Source organism: Lactuca saligna, chromosome 5 (assembly GCF_052625555.1).
Source record: "Lactuca saligna cultivar CGN05327 chromosome 5, ASM5262555v1, whole genome shotgun sequence".
Classification (NCBI taxonomy): Eukaryota; Viridiplantae; Streptophyta; class Magnoliopsida; order Asterales; family Asteraceae; genus Lactuca; species Lactuca saligna.
The window spans coordinates 122133148-122153476 of record NC_136421.1 but is presented as its reverse complement, the minus strand read 5'-3'; the positions used below and the strand labels follow the sequence as shown (position 1 = coordinate 122153476).

At 37.6% G+C, this 20329-nt stretch overlaps 1 protein-coding gene across 1 annotated transcript; it reads left to right on the top strand.

The window, feature by feature from the left end:
- Nucleotides 1-12665: 12665 nt before the first annotated feature.
- LOC145048957 (BTB/POZ domain-containing protein) lies at nt 12666-19341 on the top strand. Its single transcript, XM_078997613.1, has 12 exons — nt 12666-13092; nt 13728-13911; nt 14020-14088; nt 14169-14267; nt 14563-14642; nt 14764-15457; nt 16378-17003; nt 17530-17614; nt 17713-17764; nt 17868-17917; nt 18268-18315; nt 19068-19341. The coding sequence occupies exons 1-12, from the start codon at nt 12776-12778 to the stop codon at nt 19242-19244; spliced, it is 2481 nt and encodes an 826-aa protein (XP_078853739.1). The 5' UTR covers nt 12666-12775; the 3' UTR covers nt 19245-19341.
- The last annotated feature ends 988 nt before the right edge of the window (nt 19342-20329 follow it).

Here is a 20329-nt window from a genome sequence, read left to right as displayed (position 1 = left end):
CAAGGGAAATTTTCTGGAAGACCTGTACTGTATTTTGAATGAAAATGTAAAGTTTGAAATTTTTTGGAAACTATTTGATAACATTTTTTATTATAGCAACAAACTTTGTTTCTCAATATAGCAATGTACTTTTATTTATGGAAACTTTTATATCAAACCTTGATTTAGTAAACATGTGAACTCCCCAACTATTTTCATAGTTGACGCTTGTTTTACATGATTTTTTAGGAAATAATTAGTAAGTGGATATAAAGATTCATCATCATAGAGCATGTTGCATCATGTGGAATGTAACGCTTTAAAATTTTCAACTAAAATTTTCATTTTGAAAACCACATAAATCACAATCTCACATTTCTCAAACCCAATTATATAAGTTGTTCAAAACCCAAATCAATAAAATGTTTTACATTATCCCAGAACCCTCAAAACAACATAAACTCTAGTTGGTGGGTACAAATAAGTCGGCGACTTCCCGCGATCCTGAGATGTACCTGAAACACATGTTACACAAACATTGTAAGCACAAAGCTTAGTGAGTTCCCCAATATACCACATGAAAATAATTATCCTCTCGTGGCTACATCTCGATAAGGACCCTCCGATCAATGTGTCTCAGTGAAGACCCTCCAGTCTCACAACTCGGGTTGGACCCTCCAGTCCTAACTCAATAAGGCACAGAATAATACACAACATAAATCACAAAGACATATGCATGATATGGCATAACTCAGTATAAGCATATAAGACCCTTCGGTCACACAATATTACCACTTATGTAAGTATAGTGAGAAGACTCACATCGTAAGTAAGCAAGTATGTTTCGTACTCAATGGTAGGTCTAGACTCCGCCAAAATACATCATAATCATCTCTAATTAACAATTTATAATAACACTTTAAGAATGTTAAACTACCCTTCTACTAATTCTCAGAAAGGGTGAAAGACCATTTTATCCCTCAATGATCTCCGAAGTCCACACTTGACCAAGCCCTAAAAGTCAACATAAGTCAACACTCAAGTCAACAGTCAATGTTGACCCAACTCGTCAAGTGCATCTATGCGACTCGTCAGGTTTCTTTATTTCTTTTGAAAAATCAGGAAAATCTAGTTCAACTCGTCGAGTTGTCTCTCAAACTCGCCGAGTCTGTAAGCCATCCAGACCATCGGGGAAAACTTTAACCAACTCGTTGAGTTGGCTCACCAACTCATCGAGTCCCTTCGGTCCATTCTCTCATTCAGACGTTTTTAAGCATAACTAAGGCCCCATACTCTAGATCTAGCCTTCTAAGGCTGAAATACCACATAAAGTTGCAAGCTTTACGATCATGCATGGCATTTAGGGCTAAGTTTGCCAACCCAAAGCTCAATAAAAGGTTTAATGCATGAAAGTCGGCCACTTAATAAAGCTTGAATCTTTTGGGCTAAAGGACCTCCTACTCCTCCGATATGAAGTCTCATCTTCAAGGCATGCTCAAACAACCAAAGGACTCAAAGAGAAGATGGAAATGGCCATAAATTCCCTAGTGAAGAGATCTAACAAACAAATGGTCAACTCAATGGCTTTTTACCACCAAATGGCTGCTAACTCTGAATGAAAGTTGGATCCAATGGCTCCTTCTCGTTCCAAACCTTTTGCTCCTCAACTCCTTCAAAGAATGTACCAAATCACATGCTTTTAGCCTCTCTCTCCATCTCGCTCTCTCTCTCTCTCTCTCTCTCTTTCTCTCTCTCTCTCTCTCTCTCTCTCTCTCTCTCTTAGATGATACCAGCTCATTTAGGGTTTATCACAGGGTGCTAAAGTGATAAGGGAGGTGGAATGAAAAGCTTAAGGTCCTTTAAATAGGGTACAAACCCTGAAAATTAGGGTTTCCACACTTAGCTCCTACTCGACGAGTTGGGGTCCTCCAACTCATCGAGTTGATTCTAAAATTCCTGCGACCATCTCAATCTCGACTCAACGAGTTTGAGCCTTCAACTCGTTGAGTTGCCCTGATAAAATGAATAAAAACAATTTAAATTTATTCCTGGGAATCGGGATGTTACAATTCTCCCCCTCTAGAATTAGACTTCGCCCTCGAAGTCATTCTCCGAAAACAGCTCTGGGTACTGCTTACGCATCTCGGACTCTGGCTCCCAAGTCCACTCAGGTAGCTCCACCCGATAAGCTCTATTGTCTATTCGTGCACTTGCTTTGTAAACACCAATGTATTTAGGGCCCGACTTGCCCCGCTTCCTGAATCGAATCACCCCTTTCTATAGGGATACTTGCAGTAGAACAAAGTCGATGACCTGTGACTCGAGCTCAGAACACCTTTGATCTGTGTAACTCTCCCGACGACTCTGAGCTGTCAACAATCCTTTGTCTGACCTGTTGGGTAAGCTCGGTCGTTTTGAGCACTACCTCAGTGCTCCTCATCAAGACTCAGATCAAATCAAATACTCCAAGAAGTGCATCCGAAATATCGACACATAAAACGACTTCCCCAAGTCAACCAAAATCAATGAGAACCCTTAGTCTAAAGAAGAACGAACCCCTTGTCGTTTCAGAACCACTTCTGCCTCTCCAAAACCTGGAATCTATATCGGTCGTTTCCCCTTGACAGACCACCCATACAAAATACCACCATGGCAATCGCTTATTGAAGAGTCATCCCGTCATAGCAGTCGATCCTGACCCAAAACCTAAAAAGGAACGGAGGGGTCATCTCGCACCGAAGACCAATCGCTGATACTATTATCAGAACTCATCTACAGAGTGAACCTCAATACTCTACCCTCATACACTAAAGAATGACTTGCAGGTCCACATGGAACTTGAAATTTTGCACTAGGTCTGACCCCTCGTCGGACAAATCCACTCTACTACCCAACTCAGGACGATTCAGCCCTGAACCTGGGCTAAATGACCAAGACCGGCCGACACTATTCAATAATCCGCAATATAACTTCAGCTATCTTCCAATGCGGAACAGCAGATCTGAATGCAGGATCAACTCTCGACCAAACAGTTGGACTGCCAATGCTACCCTAGCACATCAGACAATCTGACTCTACAGTCATTCAATCCAACCGAACTATCTCAACTAATCACACTATACACACAATCACTAAGTTCTCTTTACCCTAAGCGAATGTTGCAACCGATCTGTAGACACACATCATCTCCGACCTCTGTCGTCTATGATTACTAATTCCATGCATGTTGTGGTCCTCCCCAAGCCAGCAAACTGACCCACCCAAGTCTAACACATTAGATAGAAAACATAACCACTCAAAATGAAATCCATTTGAACTCTAAATCCCCGATCTGCCCATCCTTTACACATGTAGAGCATAAATCAACACAGGAGTTTGGTCTGAAAGCAAAATTTAACCCACTCATATCCAGTCCGATCCTCAACTCATTACCCAAGGTTTGCGTCTCTACGCAAGCATTATGCTCCAATAATTTTGACTAGCGACAATCCCCCCCTAAATCGGGATATAACAGTTTCCGATCTTAATTAAGACCCAAGTCTAGCCCCTGGTTTGGCCACCAAACTCCCAAAGACTCAAACGACAAGGCTACCCAAGCCTAAGAACCTCCTTCTGCATCACACACTGACTAGTGAATGCTACGGCTCCCCACGGCCTTACAACACTCTCTCACTGACTCATGAATTCTACGGCTCCCCACAGTTTCACAACACTCTCTCACTGACTCATAGATGCTACGACTCCCTGTAGTCTTACAACACTCTCTCATTCACCATGGGCTCATCCCACGGTTTTTCCCTGACAGACCTAAGTGATTACTCCCACCTGGACCCACTGACTCTTTTATCACTCCACAAACCCATCATCCAGTCATCACCGTACTTAATTCACTAACTCATGCTCCGTGGTCCAACATATATAGGTATACACACCCACCCAGATTATGCATCACCACTCTTGACGAAAATTATCGTAGACAAGGCACTTTGTAACATACACGTTCAATTATCGTGTTATGTATTTTTAAAAGTGAATAATATTACGAAATATTATGTCAATTTGAATGTTGAGTTCTAACAGATGGTTTTTACTAGAAATAAAATAAAACTATATTTAGAATAACTCGGAAAATATTGGAAGTGTTATGAGATTCCAATTAAAAGCCAAAAAGTGAAATTCAGCGAATATATAAAATTTGAAATAACTGAAATTTTATTATTTAAAGTTGTATAGAATCTCATTAGAGACATTTAGGCGAAAACCTCATCGAAATCCGAGTTATAACAAAGAAGTTATGACCAATCGAAGATCCGCAACAAAACTAGCACGACACCGAATGACGTAAAAAGTGAGTTTTTGATAAACTACTTTTTAGTCTTAGTAATCTAAATGAAATTCGTAGTATTCGTTAAACTGTGAAGTTCGATAAAAAGAACGCCAAAATCTAACTTCGTATGAGGAAGTTATGATTTTTCTAAGTTTCAGCTTAGCAGTAGACAACTAAAAACTTCAATTTTAGATCGAGTGATTTTTAGCCGACACAACCTAAACAAGAATTGAAGGTCTCATCAATAGTAGTACAACGGTAAAAAGTCTGACAAAAACGGATGTCGGATGAAGAAGTTATGAATTTTTAACGGATTTTGCTATCCCGGTCTGTTAAAAATAATAATATTAAAATTTATGTCAAAATTAGCCAACGAAGTCTAAAAGAGAGTTGTAGAGCGTAATTTTAACTACGCATGCATAGAAAGAACATCAAAAACGGAGCTCGTATGTGAAAGTTATGGATTTTAGAAGATTTTGGCTCAAAAACCGAGAAATTATAGATAATACCGGGAATTTTCGCATGAACAGTACCGGCCACGTCACCCGCTCTAGCGAAGCGCCCCGTTTCCGACTTCGATGAGTCATCCGCACAGCATCCAATGCGTGCCGCGTGCTTCCCGGGTCCGAGCTTCGGTCCAATCGTGTGTGGCTTCGGTGGCGAGCCCTCGCATCCGACGCGTGCCATCTCGCGTCCGAGCCACATGGCGCCTTCGCTCCTGCTGCTGCCGCATGTCCACCTTCGGATAAAGAGCTCCGGATCTCACCCTATAAATACAAGGCCTTGGAGCCTTGCCGGTTAATTTTGGACTTTTGCCATTTTTGACCCCAAAATCAATATTTTTAGTATTTTGATACCCCCCGAAGCCCCGATATCAATTTTAGCACCCGAAACACGTCCTGAAGTGCCCGGAGAGCCCGAGAAATTTATCTTTTCAGTTTGAAGCTCTACCTTCGCAGAGCCCGGTTTTCAATAAATCTCCCGGTTTTCAACGAGGAAAGCTATTTATAGTAACGAAGTGCTGCATAAATTACTATTTTAACCCCCGGTTAATTCAAGGTGAGTTCAATATATAGGAACAATTATACATTACGTGTTATATGTGTTATGTGCTTTTCAGTGTTATTATTTCGGGTTATTTTCCTGTGATATTCTGGTATTGACTTTGAGTCTTTGGCCATGTAGAGCAAGTCTCGTATTGGTAATATACCTTTAATCATCTAGAGCATGTCTTGTAATATTTTTGGTATTGGCTTTGTGCTTGACCATGTAAAGCATGACTCGTATAACTTTTGATATTGGTAATGGGCTAGGTAGGGCTAAAAGCATGTATATGTTAGCAAAATGATAATCATAAATTTATATGTCTTTTATGACATTTGGGCTGAACTTTATTGATGTATATCAAGCATTGAAAAGTATATCTTTGAATAAAGTCTTTGATTGATATGAATGTCTGTCACATGATTTCACATATGTCTTTGTTGTTCCTCTTTGCTTCTGCCATATTGATGTATATATATGGCATAACGTTATATTGTATCTATTATTGAACTCACTAAACGTCACCGCTTACCCTATCAATGTTTAACAATTGTAGGAGATAAATAAGCAGTATGGTAGTATATTGTTGGAAGATTTAGAATAGCTTGTAATAGTACTTTTGCACTTTAGTTTATGATTGTATAAATTACAATATCCTGGGTAGTTATGTAATATACTAAAACTTAGACAGTTTGTATCCAGTAGTTTGTAATCACTTTATCAATGTAAAATATTATTTTATAAATATGCATGTAGCATGTTTTGGAGCAATGAGGTATATAATTCATGAAAGTATCGATGAGGGTCTTTCACACTTTCCCTCAATACAACTTACACATTCGAACAATCCCCATTTTGTGACAATTCACTGATGGTCTCTCATCTGGAAATGTAGTTGCTTGGTGTTCCACTTGCCGTCTGACAAACGCAAGTCTCATAGTAATCTAACAATTTAGGGGATCATACTCGGATGCCTCAATATACCATCACTGAATCTCATGATGTCTTGCCACGACCACTGATCTTCCACTCACGGCATCATACTCGGATACCTTGAAGTACTCCAACTCACAATTTGAAGCATGAAGGAATCATCAATGACTGAGAACACGTTGACGACAATCCAAAGCCCAATCCTCTATTGATCAAGCCCATGCGAAACTACTCATACTGACTCTGAAGTTGATTGGCAAATCAACTGCTGCCCTTCCCGGAGTACAGATAACAATTTATACGTCGAACTATCAATCTCTCGACAATCGAATCTTGACCTCAGCAACCCAATCGTCTCAAAACTCAAACATTGGCACACTCGAAGAAACACAGATCATAATCAGATTCCTGTCCAACGACCACCTGCCGTGAAGACACTCATTCTCTCCTGAGCATATGTAACATGCATCATCTTGCTCTGTATGTTTCCTTGACTACCATATGAACCCAGTCTCATATAATCGGACTACAGATCCCCATAACCTAAACTTCTATACCACACCAGATTGGGGATCCTCTCTACAGAATACCCAGTTCTCCCCCACTTAGGGTTCGTACCATCGTTTATTGACATACCAAACAGACCACACTACAAGTTAGCTCTCCAGATGTACCATTCCGACTCAGGGAACGTACCACGCATCACTCGATGACCTTCCAGATAATGACCAAATAACTCCATGTATCCTATATCTCAGATGAAAACCCTAGAATCCTCCTAATGTGACTGCCTCTAGTTTCCCAAATCTCATACCGAAACACCTCCGAACATCTCGACTGTCCCGAATTAGTTATGAATCTCATCTTGAAAATAAATAAATATCACACACACCTCATCTACGGTTCCTCTACCAACATTCCATCGCAGGAATTATCATAGAAGCAAGAGACCTCACTCTCACAGTCGTTATTCAAGGTAGACAACGAGAGCCTCCGCCCCGCTATCTCCTTTTGATTACCTGGAATTGTTGCTAAAATATGCCTTACTATACTCTACTAAGGCATATCCTTGTCCTCAATCATCTCAGTCCCTAATGATGACTCTCTTACGGTATAAGAAATACCTAACAACAGTATATGCTACCCCACAGGGTTTATCTCCAAACTCTGAAACTAGGAACTCGTTATCTATTTCGTTCCACACAGAAAGCGAAAATATTTTAATTCTTGTCACCGAAAGTGACATCTCAACCATCGATCGATCACTCCAACCAGACCGCAATCTTCTACAAAGCATCATCTCCACCTCTCCTTGTGTCCTGCGACTCCAACTGGCACCTCACCAGTCAAACCCCTTGGGGTCTAAACTCAATTTTCCTCGTAAGGTACAATCCATTGAAGCTCGATCAACATGATCCTCTAGCCCCACAATCTACCATATCTACTCCCAGTCTGAACAACCACAACGAGATATCTGTTAAAGACGGAATCACACTCTACTACTAATCATGGTACCAGAACCATGTTATCTCCCTTCAATCTGCTACTTAGAACCTTTAGAATTCTCCTTGTTTCAAGTATAGGTCCTCTGCTTTTAGTAGTACAGGCCCATACTACCTTCCACATCTACCCATACTTTCCACACGAATCGTCCCAGATTTCCTAAATAGTTTCTCAATCTTCTCGATCAACCAATATCATTACTCATGCTCGCTCTCCAATGAATACTCACCACTAAACATCGCACTCATCAGACTAAAATTACTGCCCAGGCTCTCCTAGGTTCTCACAGCTCTCTACCATCAACTGCTGAAAAACTCCTCGCAATGTCAATTAGCCACTCTAGCTAACTCACATCACTCATGAGTTCCACAAAGCACAAAGCAAGCAACATTCGAGCATCAAGTAACCTCCACCGGCACATAAAACTAGTCTAGCATATAACTCCACCTGCTCTATCCACAACTCAAAAGGCATCACCAAACTCAGGAAACCCTACCTCTCATGGGTATCCAACTACTCTCTCAGTAGATTCCTCCAATGCACATCTAGGTATCTCTCCAAAATTACTCCTCGACTCAAAACTCTCTCTACAAGAATCCTGCTAGGTACTCCTACTTCACACACACGCAGATTAAATAGAAGATAATATCAATCAATAACATATCCTAGGCTAAGGCATCATGAATAAGGCAAAGCTAGCTCACAGTCCCTGAAATACCTAGCCTATCCTCTAGCATGCAGTTCTAATATCTCATAAGTATCTCATAATATAAACAAGTAATGGTATTTTGGGAAATCACCACTTGGGCTCTGGCTAATTGTACACACTGCTCCATCTCGTTTTTCTCTTAAATGCTCTTACTCGTTTTAGAAAAATCATTTCTTTTTAGAAATTTTTTCTCAATCCTTAGTTTGAGTTCAGACATACCCGATGGTACATCCGAATCCCTCAAACCAAGGCTCTGATACCAACTTGTAACGCTCTAAAATTTTCAAATAAAATTTTCATTTTTAAAAACACATAAATCACAATCTCACATTTCTCAAACCCAATTATATAAGTTGTTCAAAACCCAAATCAATAAAATGTTTTACATTATCCCAGAACCCTCAAAACAACATAAACTCTAGTTGGTGTGTACAAATAAGTCGGCGACTTCCCGCGATCCTGAGATGTACCTGAAACACATTTTACACAAACATTGTAAGCACAAAGCTTAGTGAGTTCCCCAATATACCACATGAAAATAATTATCCTCTCGTGGCTATATCTCAATAAGGACCCTCTGATTAATGTGTCTCAGTGAAGACCCTTCAGTCTTACAACTCGGGTTGGACCCTCCAGTCCTAACTCAATAAGGTACAAAATAATACACAACATAAATCACAAAGACAGATGCATGATATCACATAACTCAATATAAGCATATAAGACCCTTCGGTCATACAGTATTACCACTCAAGTAAGTATAGTGAGAAGACTCACCTCGTAAGTAAGCAAGTATGACTCGTACTCAATGGTAGGTCTAGACTCTACCTACATACATCATAATCATCTCTAATTAACAATTATAATAATGCTCTAAGAATGTTAAACTACCCTTTTACTAATTCTCGGAAAGGATGAAAGACCATTTTACCCCTCCATGGTCTCCGAAGTCCACACTTGACCAAGCCCTAAAAGTCAACGGAAGTCAACACTCGAGTCAATAGTCAATGTTGACCCAACTCATCAAGTGCATCTATGTGACTCGTCGAATTCCTTCGTTTATTTTGAAAAATCGGGAAAATCTAGTTCAACTCGTCAAGTTGTTTCTCCAACTTGCCGAGTCTGTAACGCGTCTAGATCATCGAGGAAAAGCCTAACCAACTTGTCGAGTTGGCTCACCAACTTGTCGAGTCCCTTCAGTCCATTCTCTTATTTAGACATTTTTAAGTAGAACTAAGGCCCATATTCTAGATCTAGCCTTCTAAGGATAAAATATCACGTAAACCTACAAGCTTTACGTCTATGCATGGCATCTAGGGCTAAGTTTGCCAACCCAAAGCTCAATAAAGGGTTTAATGCATAAAAGTCAGCCAATTGCTTAATAAATCTTGAATCTTTTAGCCTAAAGGACCTCCTTGTAACACCCATTATCAGAAAGATCGAGAAAGGAAAGGAAGACCTTAAGTTAAAGGGGTCAACTCGTTGAGTCCAGGGTGGAACTCGACGAGATCGAGCGAGATCCGGGTCGAAAAGTAAGTGACCGACTCGACGAGTCGGCAAGTGGACTCGGTGAGTCCGGTCTGGATTGGGAAACCCTAAGTCTAGGGCTTTGTGCACTATATAATCATCTCATTCTCTCCCTTAGGGTTCTCTATAGCCCTCTTATCCAGAACATGAAACCCTAAGCCTCCATTTTAGCACATTCAAGCTTTCTTGCCATTTTGGGTGATTTGAAGGAAGAAGGAGGAAGGGAACCTTTGGTGATCCAAGGATTGGCTTTAGATCCAAAGTTGGTGTGGCTTTTCAGATCCTCTAAGGTAACAAGCTGACCCTATTGCATTTGGATCTATCTTATGGTTGAGTTTTGGGCATTTTGAGTATGGAAGAGGTTTATTCCGAGTTTGGAGTAGATCAGAGGTTGCTACCTCAGATCTAGGCTATTAATGATCCAGAAAGCCATAAAGTTTATGCCAATAAGTTGTTGGTGAAGCCCCTTTGTCACAAAACCTAGCCCTAGAGTGTTTTAAGCCCATATCTCCTTGGTTTCACATAAAGTTTGCAACTTTACGTGAGGAATGGACTTAGGAAGAGTGGATCTATGAGTTGGATCCCCTGCATGGCTCGAAAAGCCACTGTATGGTTTGAGATCTAAAGAGACTTGGCGAGTTTTATGAACTTGAGCATGGACTCGGCGAGTTGGAAGAACAACTTGGCGAGTCTGTTGAAGATTGTCTTGGACTCGGCGAGTCTGTTCTTGGACTTGGCGAGTCAGGTTGTGAAGCATCAACCCATTATGGTTAAGACTTAGATCGGTGAGTTGAACGGTGACTCAGTGAGTTGGGCAGGGTGGGACTCAGAGATCGTTGAACTCGATGAGTCTTGAGGCGAGTTGAGTCGTTTGATGGGAATTTTTGAATGCATGGACTCGACGAGTCTTGGGGTGGCTCGGCGAGTAGAGTCAGTCAAGAAGGTTGACTTTGACCAAGAATTTGACTTTGGCAAGAGTGGACTTAGTCGGATTCTAAGAGTTCAGCTTGGGCTAAGTGTGATATGATATTGATATTGATAGCTCGGGGAGCTAGTGGAGCAGCGGTTCAGAGAATTATCGGACAACAGCCAGAGGGTTATCAGCAAGTTCAGTAGTGCAAGTGAGTTTCCCTTTGTGTGAATGGGTCTAAGGCCACAATGTCGGCCCATGTAGTTATGAGTAAGAAGACCCGGGGGTTAGCCCTAGGCACTATTTGCTAGTATGATATTCCGGACAAAGGTCCGATGTCGGGTGGGTGCCAAAGAATGCACCAAATCACACACTTTTAGCCTCTCTCACTCACACACACACATGATACTAGCTCGTTTAGGGTTTCTCCCAGGGTGCTAAAGTGACGAGGGAGGCGGAATGAAAAGCTTAATGTCCTTTAAATGGGGTACAAACCATGGAAATTAGGGTTTTCACACTCAACTCCTACTCGTCGAGTTGGGGTCCTCTAACTCGTCGAGTTGACTCTAAAATTCCCGCGACCATCTCAATCTCTACTCGACGAGTTTGAGCCTTCAACTCGTCGAGTTGCCCTGACAAAATGAATAAAAACAATTTAAATTTATTCCTAGGAGCCGGGATGTTACATGGAAGTTATTTTATGAAGTTAATTTTTGAACAATGTTATTTTGCGAAACTTGTATTTTGTTTTGTTTAAATTATGGGTTGTAAACTTTTAACTATTACTATGGTGATGTATTTTTATCTTTTGCAATGAAACCTTTATCGCTACTATATCTTATGTTTCCGCTTTAGAGGGGTGTGACAAGTTTTAACCTGGAACTCTATCTCCTTCAACAAAAGAGGTTTCCAGAAATAACACAATACCCCCCTCAAACTTTTTTATATTTCAATTATTATTATTATTATTATTATTATTATTATTATTATTATTATTATTATTATTATTTTAGTCCTTTTATTTTATTTAATTCCTTAAAGTGTTTTATTATCTCATTTAAGTCATTTAATTAGTCAAGATGACAATTTGAGACATTTTTTTTAATTATTAATTCATATTTTTAAATCTATATAATACATTCTATTAAATTAATTTACTTGTCAAACTTTAAAAGTTTATCTATAATTGTATCATTATTTGTATTGTTTATTAAACTATTTTTGTAATTAATTATACAAAAATGGGGCATTGGTGAATACCATCCGGATATTCTCTACATAACATACATGTTGTAGCATGTCAACTAACACTAACTGTGAAGACTACAAACACAAAGTAACTTTGTTTTGGGAAGTGTATAATGAGAAACTAAAGTTCAATAGTACGTTGACAATCAATAACAAAGTTTTACTTGAATCTAGTCCATAAGAAAAAAGAAACGTAGAACTCAATAATGGATGTAACACCTTCTCAAGTTAAGAATTTGGCTATCATATCTAAACTTTGAAAAACCTATTTATTACATCAAGTTAAGCAATATATTTCATTAATCAATTTGTAAGCACGTGTTTACACATATCTCCTAGTTATATCATAAAATAATAACAAATAAAATATTAACCATAAAAAAAAATTAACAAACTTATTATTGTAATAAATGTAAAAGAAAAACAGAAAATGCTTCTAACAAAAATCAGTCAATGTAAAAGGATCTACGGATATACAACTTCAATTGTTTGTACCAACAACACTGTTTTTTCCTTGGAACGGGAAAAGTTTGCCCTCTCTTTACTTTCCTTTTCTTGTTCTTCATTCCCCATTGATGAATTAATACGTAGATTCATGGAATCACAAACGCAGCAATACCCTAATAACAATATCAATCATCACCAACACCGATCATACGGAGGACGAGGAAGCTCAAGCACGAGCACAAGCACCGCAACAATGGAAATGGCGAGACAACCCTTACAGCAGCACTCCGACAACGACAGAAGCAGCGGCGAACTCCGCGCACTCGATTGTAACCTCACTTCCTTATGTGATCATATTCAAATGGAAGGTTTCAACAATGGATCCTTCTCAGATGTAGTCGTTCAGGCCATGGGCGCTACTTATCATCTCCATCGTCTCATCCTCTCTCGTAGTTCTTACTTCAGGTTACAACTCTCGCTTTTTTCAGTTTTATTCCCCTCTTATTACATTGACCCTATGCTTTTTTGTGTAATTAGTGGGAATTCAATCATATGATAGTGTGGTATAAGCTAATTGAAACCGTAAGTGATTAACAAAGTGAAGTAAGAATGAAACCGAAACTCTGAAGATGACTACAATTGCTGTCTTAAAGCATATTTCAATGTTGAAATAGGATTAATTTTGGAAAATTGGATTCATAGACTGTAACTGGAGTGACTTTATGAAGTAGTTGATAGCTATTGCTCATATATGTGTTAGGTATCATGATCTGTTTGATATGGGTAACTTTTATAAAACAAACATGCATTAATTTGCAGAAAGAATGACCTATAAAGTGAGGGTCTGAGGGATATGATAGATTAACATTGGTAACCTTCTATTTAACAAAATAAGATGAGGAATATGCATTATCATATCATTTTCAAAAGTCTTGATAGATGTTTGAGTTTGATTTTTGATACGAGCACAAGTTAGAACACTGATAATTCTATGCATCTTTCTTCCTACAGGTTGGATTTATCAAATATTTTATACATCCAAGTCCTCTTGCTTCTTTTTTTTATAAATATTTGATCATGCCATTGATTGTTCTATGTAGAAACATGCTTCATGGTCCATGGAAAGATGCAAATGCACCAGTTTTGACCTTACATGTGGATGACAACAATGTTAACAGAGAAGCCATTGCTATAGCTTTAGCATATCTATATGGAAATCACCCTAAACTTGATGACAGTAATGCATTTCGTGTTCTTGCTGCAGCTTCATTTCTTGATCTTCAGGTATCCTTGTAGATTATTCAGCATTTACATAATAAAAGGGAAAAGGGTAACATGGGCATTATGTTCTTTATTGATTGAATCTTGTTACCTGTATAACTTTTCTTGCAGAATTTATGTGCGATTTGCACTGATTTCATTATATCAGAACTCTGGACTACAAACTTGTTAGCATATCAGGTTTGAGAGCTCTTTTTCCTTGTTATATCTTTGATATCATATATAGATATTTTTATTTAATATTTGCATGTTTACTGTAGGTTTTTGCAGAGGGCCAAAATTATGGTGAACATGGAGAACGTGTTAGAAATGCTTGTTGGGGTTATCTTTGTCAAAGTGGGGCCATGGAGTTGAAAGAAGTAAGAAAGGAAATCTTATGTCTATTATAGCTTCTGTTTTCACACCTTTGTCTTTCTTAATAGGGTTAAATTCAAGAAATAGTAACATACTTTCATTAATTTGTTTATCATAGATTCATAGCATACTACTTTCGTTTTTTCCTATTACAACCTTGTACTTTGAAAAATCTACCAATTATAGAAATAAAAGTAGAATAAACAAATAAAGAACAACAAGTTGCTATTTCTTCCATTTAGCCCTTAAAACATTCAAATTCCTGAATGTAATTTGTTCAAATGATCTTTCAACTCACAGGTGCTTCCAAAGCTTTCCTCTCAAACACTGCATGCATTACTAACTTCTGATGAACTATGGGTGCCTAGTGAAGAAAAAAGGTAAACATACCCCCCCCCCCCCCCCCCCCCCCCCCCCCCCCACACACACACACACACACACACACGCATAAGTCAATTTTTGTAGAATACTGAGTTAATCTCACATTCCCTTTTAATAAAGGTTTGAATTGGCATTATACATCCTCCTCTCAAAAGGTGCATTTAGTAAAGTTGAACATCCAGATAAAAGTGGGCCCCTTTCCAAGACTTTGACCAGTCAACTACCATGTGAAGGAGAAGTTCATGATGCTGCCCAAACCATTCTAGTTGAGCTTGCTGACCGGATTGTGGATTCCAAAACCGGGCTGCCCGAATTCAGACGCCAAGTACAAGAATCCGGATCCGGTCAGTCTAACACAGATCCAAAATGCCACTGCAACACCGAACACACTACGCCCATTCCTCCTACAAATGACCTCAACTACCCTTCATCTTTCCAAGACATGCCACATGGTGCTGACATGGCAACAATGGAAGATCAAGGAGAAGGGCCATCTGAAGAGGGGTCTTGTTACCAATTGAATAATAATAGTTGGCTTAATGTAGGGCAAAGATTTGGGAATGACAATGAGTGGGGTAGGTGTGGGGTACCCCTGTCATGGGGTGGAAGGATTGTTGGGAGAAGAGAGTTGAAGAGCTGTGCTAAGGGGGTTTGTGGATTAAATAGTGATGAATATGATACTTTTGTTAATATATTTGAAGGGGGGTCGCTTTTGTATTGTAATATGACTTTTGAAGCTCTTTTGAATGTGAGGAAGCAGTTAGAAGAATTGGGGTTCCCTTGCAAATCGGTTAATGATGGTCTTTGGCTCCAGGTATTGCTTCTAGTAACTTGTTTGTTGTTTGCTATTTAGGGACTTTTTTTGTCTTTTTCCCATAAAGTGGCGTATTGAATTATTGATATATGATGATAAAAACATTTAAGAAAAGGGCAAATAACACAAAAGACACTAGGTTTACACCAAAATTCTAATTTGACATTGCTTTTTTTTCTTTTTTGTCTCAAATTTGACACTGTGTTTTCCAATTTGTTACAATTCTGACCACTTGGGCCGGTCAACCTGTGACATGACATGATGGCATCTCAGTTTTGATGATGTGGCATGCTTACGTGTCGAAATGATTTTTTTCCACAAAAGACACTAAGTTTTCATTTATTTCGATTTTGACACCGTTTTTTTTCCAAATCGAACATCATTTTTTCCAAATTTTCCAATGTTGACCATTTTGCATTTTCCAAATAGAACAAAATTGGAAAAAATGATTTTCGTTTTGGAACAAAAAAATAGTGTCAAAATTGAAAAAAAAAATTAAACTTAGTGTCAAAATCGAAAAAAGTGAAAACTTAGTGTCTTTTGTGGAAAATAAATTCAATTTTGACATGTCAACATGTCACGTCATCATGCCGCATCAGCAGCCAACCGAGTTGACCAGTCAAATGGTCAGAATTGTAACAAATTGGAAAACACAGTGTCAAATTAAAAATTTAGTCTAAACTTAGTGTCTTTTGTGCTATTTACCCTTGAGAAAAATGTTGAAAGTGCAGTGTTGTAATTGTAATAAAATAAAATGAAACTAGGACGCTATAATACACACATTAAAGAAAGTACATTGCTATTTTTTACATTTACCCCAAGACAAAACAAGGGCAAATTCGTAAAAACCTAGTAAAGCCAAAACTACATTCCTACTTCTTACATTTAACCTAATCATACATTTTATATTACCTTAATAGACACTTTTAAGCCAACGTATCCACGAAATAGGCGCAGACACCTGCAAAAGTTGTTGCCTAGTCAGCATGGCATGTCAGTGTAGGCCACCATACGGATTCACACGCACCGGTTACTACATGCAAGAGCACGATCACAACACTTCAACAACCGGTATAGGAGACGTGTACGTAACCGACTCCTCTCAGGGAGAAGTAAATGGACTATTTCGCCCTGTGCGCGTGCACGTGCGCGGTACCATCGACGGGCTAGCGGGTATCGGACGTGGATCCACGTACGTCCCCGCAACCGCGTGGCCGCCAACACGTTTTGTGTTCTCGCGTGTCCCGTTCCATATGGGGAATAGGAATTGTCAGCAGTCGATTGGGAATGGGAATGATGATGTGGAGAACAGAGAGGAACAACAACAACAGCATCAACATGGTGGGGATGGGTTGACTGCTGTGGTGGGGTTGAGTCAAGGGAGTGGGGAGGGGTATGATGGGGATTTTGGTGGGAGGGTGAATGGGGTGCAGATGATGGATTCTTCGTCTGAAGATGGTGGTGGAGTTGAATGGGAGAATGAAAGTAGTTCTATTTCGTTGGATATGAAAACGCCTTTGAGTCATTTTCCTCCTTTTCGATTTGGGTTAGTTTTCAATTGATTTTGAATCTATGTAGTTTATTAGGGTTTGATGCTTCTTTATGCAATATAGTTTCTTGCTTTTACCAATTTATGCAACAATATTTCTCTTTTTTACCGGTTTATGCAACAATGTTTCACTTTTTTTTACCGATTTAGGCAACAATGTTTATTAACTTTATAAAAATTTATGCAACAATGTTTCTTTTTTACCAGTTTATGCAAGAAGTTTTAAACTGTTTACCTTTTTATGCAACAACATTTCACTTCCTTTTGCCACTTTATACAACTTCCATGAATTATGCAACCACATTTTAGGTTACAGATAAAATGTGTTCTAGAATGAAAATCATTTCACATTTCTTCCAAAAAAACCAATTTGTTGCATAAACAAGCATTTAACCCTATTTACTAATGCTGGTTTTAATTTTCATGTTTTTGACTTTTTTCTATCGAGTCTAAAAGGAACACTCATATATAGCTTACCTAACATTGTTTTTATTTTTTTTTATTTTTTATTATTACTTCATAGGGTGGAATTCCAAGATGTTCTTCGGCTCAATGATGGACAAGTCAAACACTCTCCTGAGTATTTCTATGCTGGTTCTTTATGGAAGGTATGTTATTGTTTATAGCATTATCTAAAAAGTAAAAACATATTAGAAAATAAAAATAAAAATAAAGAGTTTTACTTGTACAATTGTGTGTATTATAGGTAAGTGTTCAGGCTTTCAATGATGAAGATCCTCAAGGGCGTCGAACTCTTGGTAAATTTTCATCTAATTAAATAATTTTAATAATTGAGTATCCATGTCATAATATATTTTTTTTTGTATAATTTTGATTTGTAAATTGTAATTATATTTATAGGATTGTTTCTTCATCGAAGGAAGGCAGAGATACCTGAATCATTTAGAAAGGTTTGTCACTACAAAATAATGCAAGAAATAGCAACATACTTTTTTTCATTTGTTTATTTATTGTACAATTTTACTTCCATTTATTTCTATAAAAATTCAAAGTAGAATGTTGTAATTGTGTAAAATTTTCAAAGCATGATGAGAAAAAAATGAAAATACATTTGTGCGGGATGCTGTTATAATTTATACACAAAAATAAATGAAAGTAAATTGTAAATTGTATTTTGATGACATTGCTAAAATTGATAAATAAATCAATGGAAATACATTGCTATTTTTAGCATTTTTTTGTTTTAACTTTTCTTAGAACTGTTATATTATTAGTAACTTACTGGAGATGATCTTTTTAGGTGCATATGTATGTGGATGCTCGTGAGAAGGTTACTGCTCGTTATCAGGTAAAAATTATACAAAAATTTAATTGGAATAATACAAAATTTTCATGTAGAATGGACCATTTTGCCCCTATCCTCTTCAAACCCAAGATGCACAAACAAAGGTTTTGTTTTTAGGGAAAGAAAAGGAGATGACAAAAATGGAGAAGGGCAAAATGGTCATTTTCATGTATTTTAACGAATAGGATGTTACCTTGGACTACCATATCCAAAAAAAAGTGATATAACACAGGGATAAAACTGTAATTTACTCAAATTATAATGAATGCTAATCAGAAAATAGGTAAAATTTAACCTGTAAATCTGCCAAGTGCCAAGAAAAGAAATCCGGCAATTATTGAAATGTTTATATGGGATTAGGGTCCTTTTTTGGGTTAGAGAAAGTTACAGAAATGGTCCCTGTGGTTTAAAAAAATTACAGCACCCATCCTATCTCCATATAAAAAAAGATTATTTTACCCTTTATGTTATATATTAGTAATAACAGAAAAAAGAAAAAAAAAATATCAGAAAGGGTAGAATAGTCTTTTTACATGGGCAGAGGGATGGGTGGTGGAAAAAAGAAAAAAGATATTAGAAAGGGTAGAATAGTCTTTTTACATTGACAGAAGGACGGGGGCTGTAATTTGTTAAAACCACAGGGATGCGATCTTATTTCAAAAGTTGGACCAAAAGTGTGATTCTAACAAAACTACAGGGACCAAAACTGTAATTTACCCTAAATAATGTTTTCATTTTTTTTTTTTTTTTATCAGTTAATTTGTCCATCAAAAAGAGAAGTGATGGTGTTTGGAAGCTTTAAACAACCAGGAACCCTTTTACCAAAAGCTCCCAAAGGATGGGGTTGGCGCACCGCTTTGTTATTTGATGAGCTTGGAGAACTTTTACAGAATGGGTCCTTGAGGATAGCTGCTGTTGTGCAACTTATATGACTTACATTTAAATTATTTTTATTTTCTTTTCTAGTATTAAAAATTAAAATACACCCGTATTTGCTATATATATAATATATATATCTGATTGAATTAACTACTTATTACAAGTAAATTCACTCTTGAGTTTTGATAACCATTGAAGATGAAGATAAAGTATATAACCATTGAATTTAAGTCTTGATTGATTGATTGATTTTACTTCTTATCCAACAAGCTAGGACTTCCATCTATGAAGGTTCTAGACTCTATGTTTGATGATTATGGGTTTTTGGTTGTATATTTTGCATTAATGGAGTTTTAACTTGTGCTTTGATGTAAATTGGAAATTCAAATCCTTATCATCAAATATAGATTCATATGTTATGATTTGAGTTAGATTTTATAATGTTAAGTTCAACTCAATGGTTAAAGAATCAATGTTGTAGTCAGTTTTGATGTTATGAAGCTTTGTAGAAGTTTATGAGGTCTAATAATGGTGGATCATCCATTGGTCCATTTAAATTTGAAATTGGTTATGTATTTTAAGGTTCTAACATGATTTAGATGTAGATTCTGAGTGTTCTATGTTCAAGTTATTGAAGGACATACAATGTATAAGTTATAAGTGGTGTTTTGAAGCTTTATGGAAAATAAGGATGATAACATCTTTGATTAATGTATCAATAGTATTAGTGATGCTAGTTAAGTGTTTGGACAACTTTTGAATGATATCTAAACATATTAAAGTCATTTGGATTGGTTATGAAAGTGTTGTGATCAATGATATCAAGGCACAACATGATTTTTGGCCAAAAAGCACGTGATGGGTAACCAATAGAATTACATGGTCATGGCTTAAATTACATGGGTCGTGTAATAATTGAGATTTTTTTTTTTTTTTTTTTTGGTAAAATCTATAACTTTTGTGTTGGGCTCCAAATCAGGTCCGATTTTTGTCAATGGTATTTGATGACTTAAGTAACATATTTAAGAAATAAAACGAGATTAAAAAATAGATTAATTATAACTAAATGCTTTATTAAAGGATAACCACTTAGTTGATCATGGACCAACCATTCAAGCATGGTGGTGAAGTGAGTATT

Excerpts from the sequence above, each read along its gene's own strand:
- LOC145048957 (XM_078997613.1), top strand. The coding sequence starts at position 12,776 with ATGGAATCACAAACGCAGCAATACCCTAATAACAATATCAATCATCAC. Across the intron at positions 13,912-14,019 it reads CTTCATTTCTTGATCTTCAG|AATTTATGTGCGATTTGCAC; the intron begins GTATCCTTGTAG and ends CTTTTCTTGCAG. Across the intron at positions 17,918-18,267 it reads TACCTGAATCATTTAGAAAG|GTGCATATGTATGTGGATGC; the intron begins GTTTGTCACTAC and ends TGATCTTTTTAG.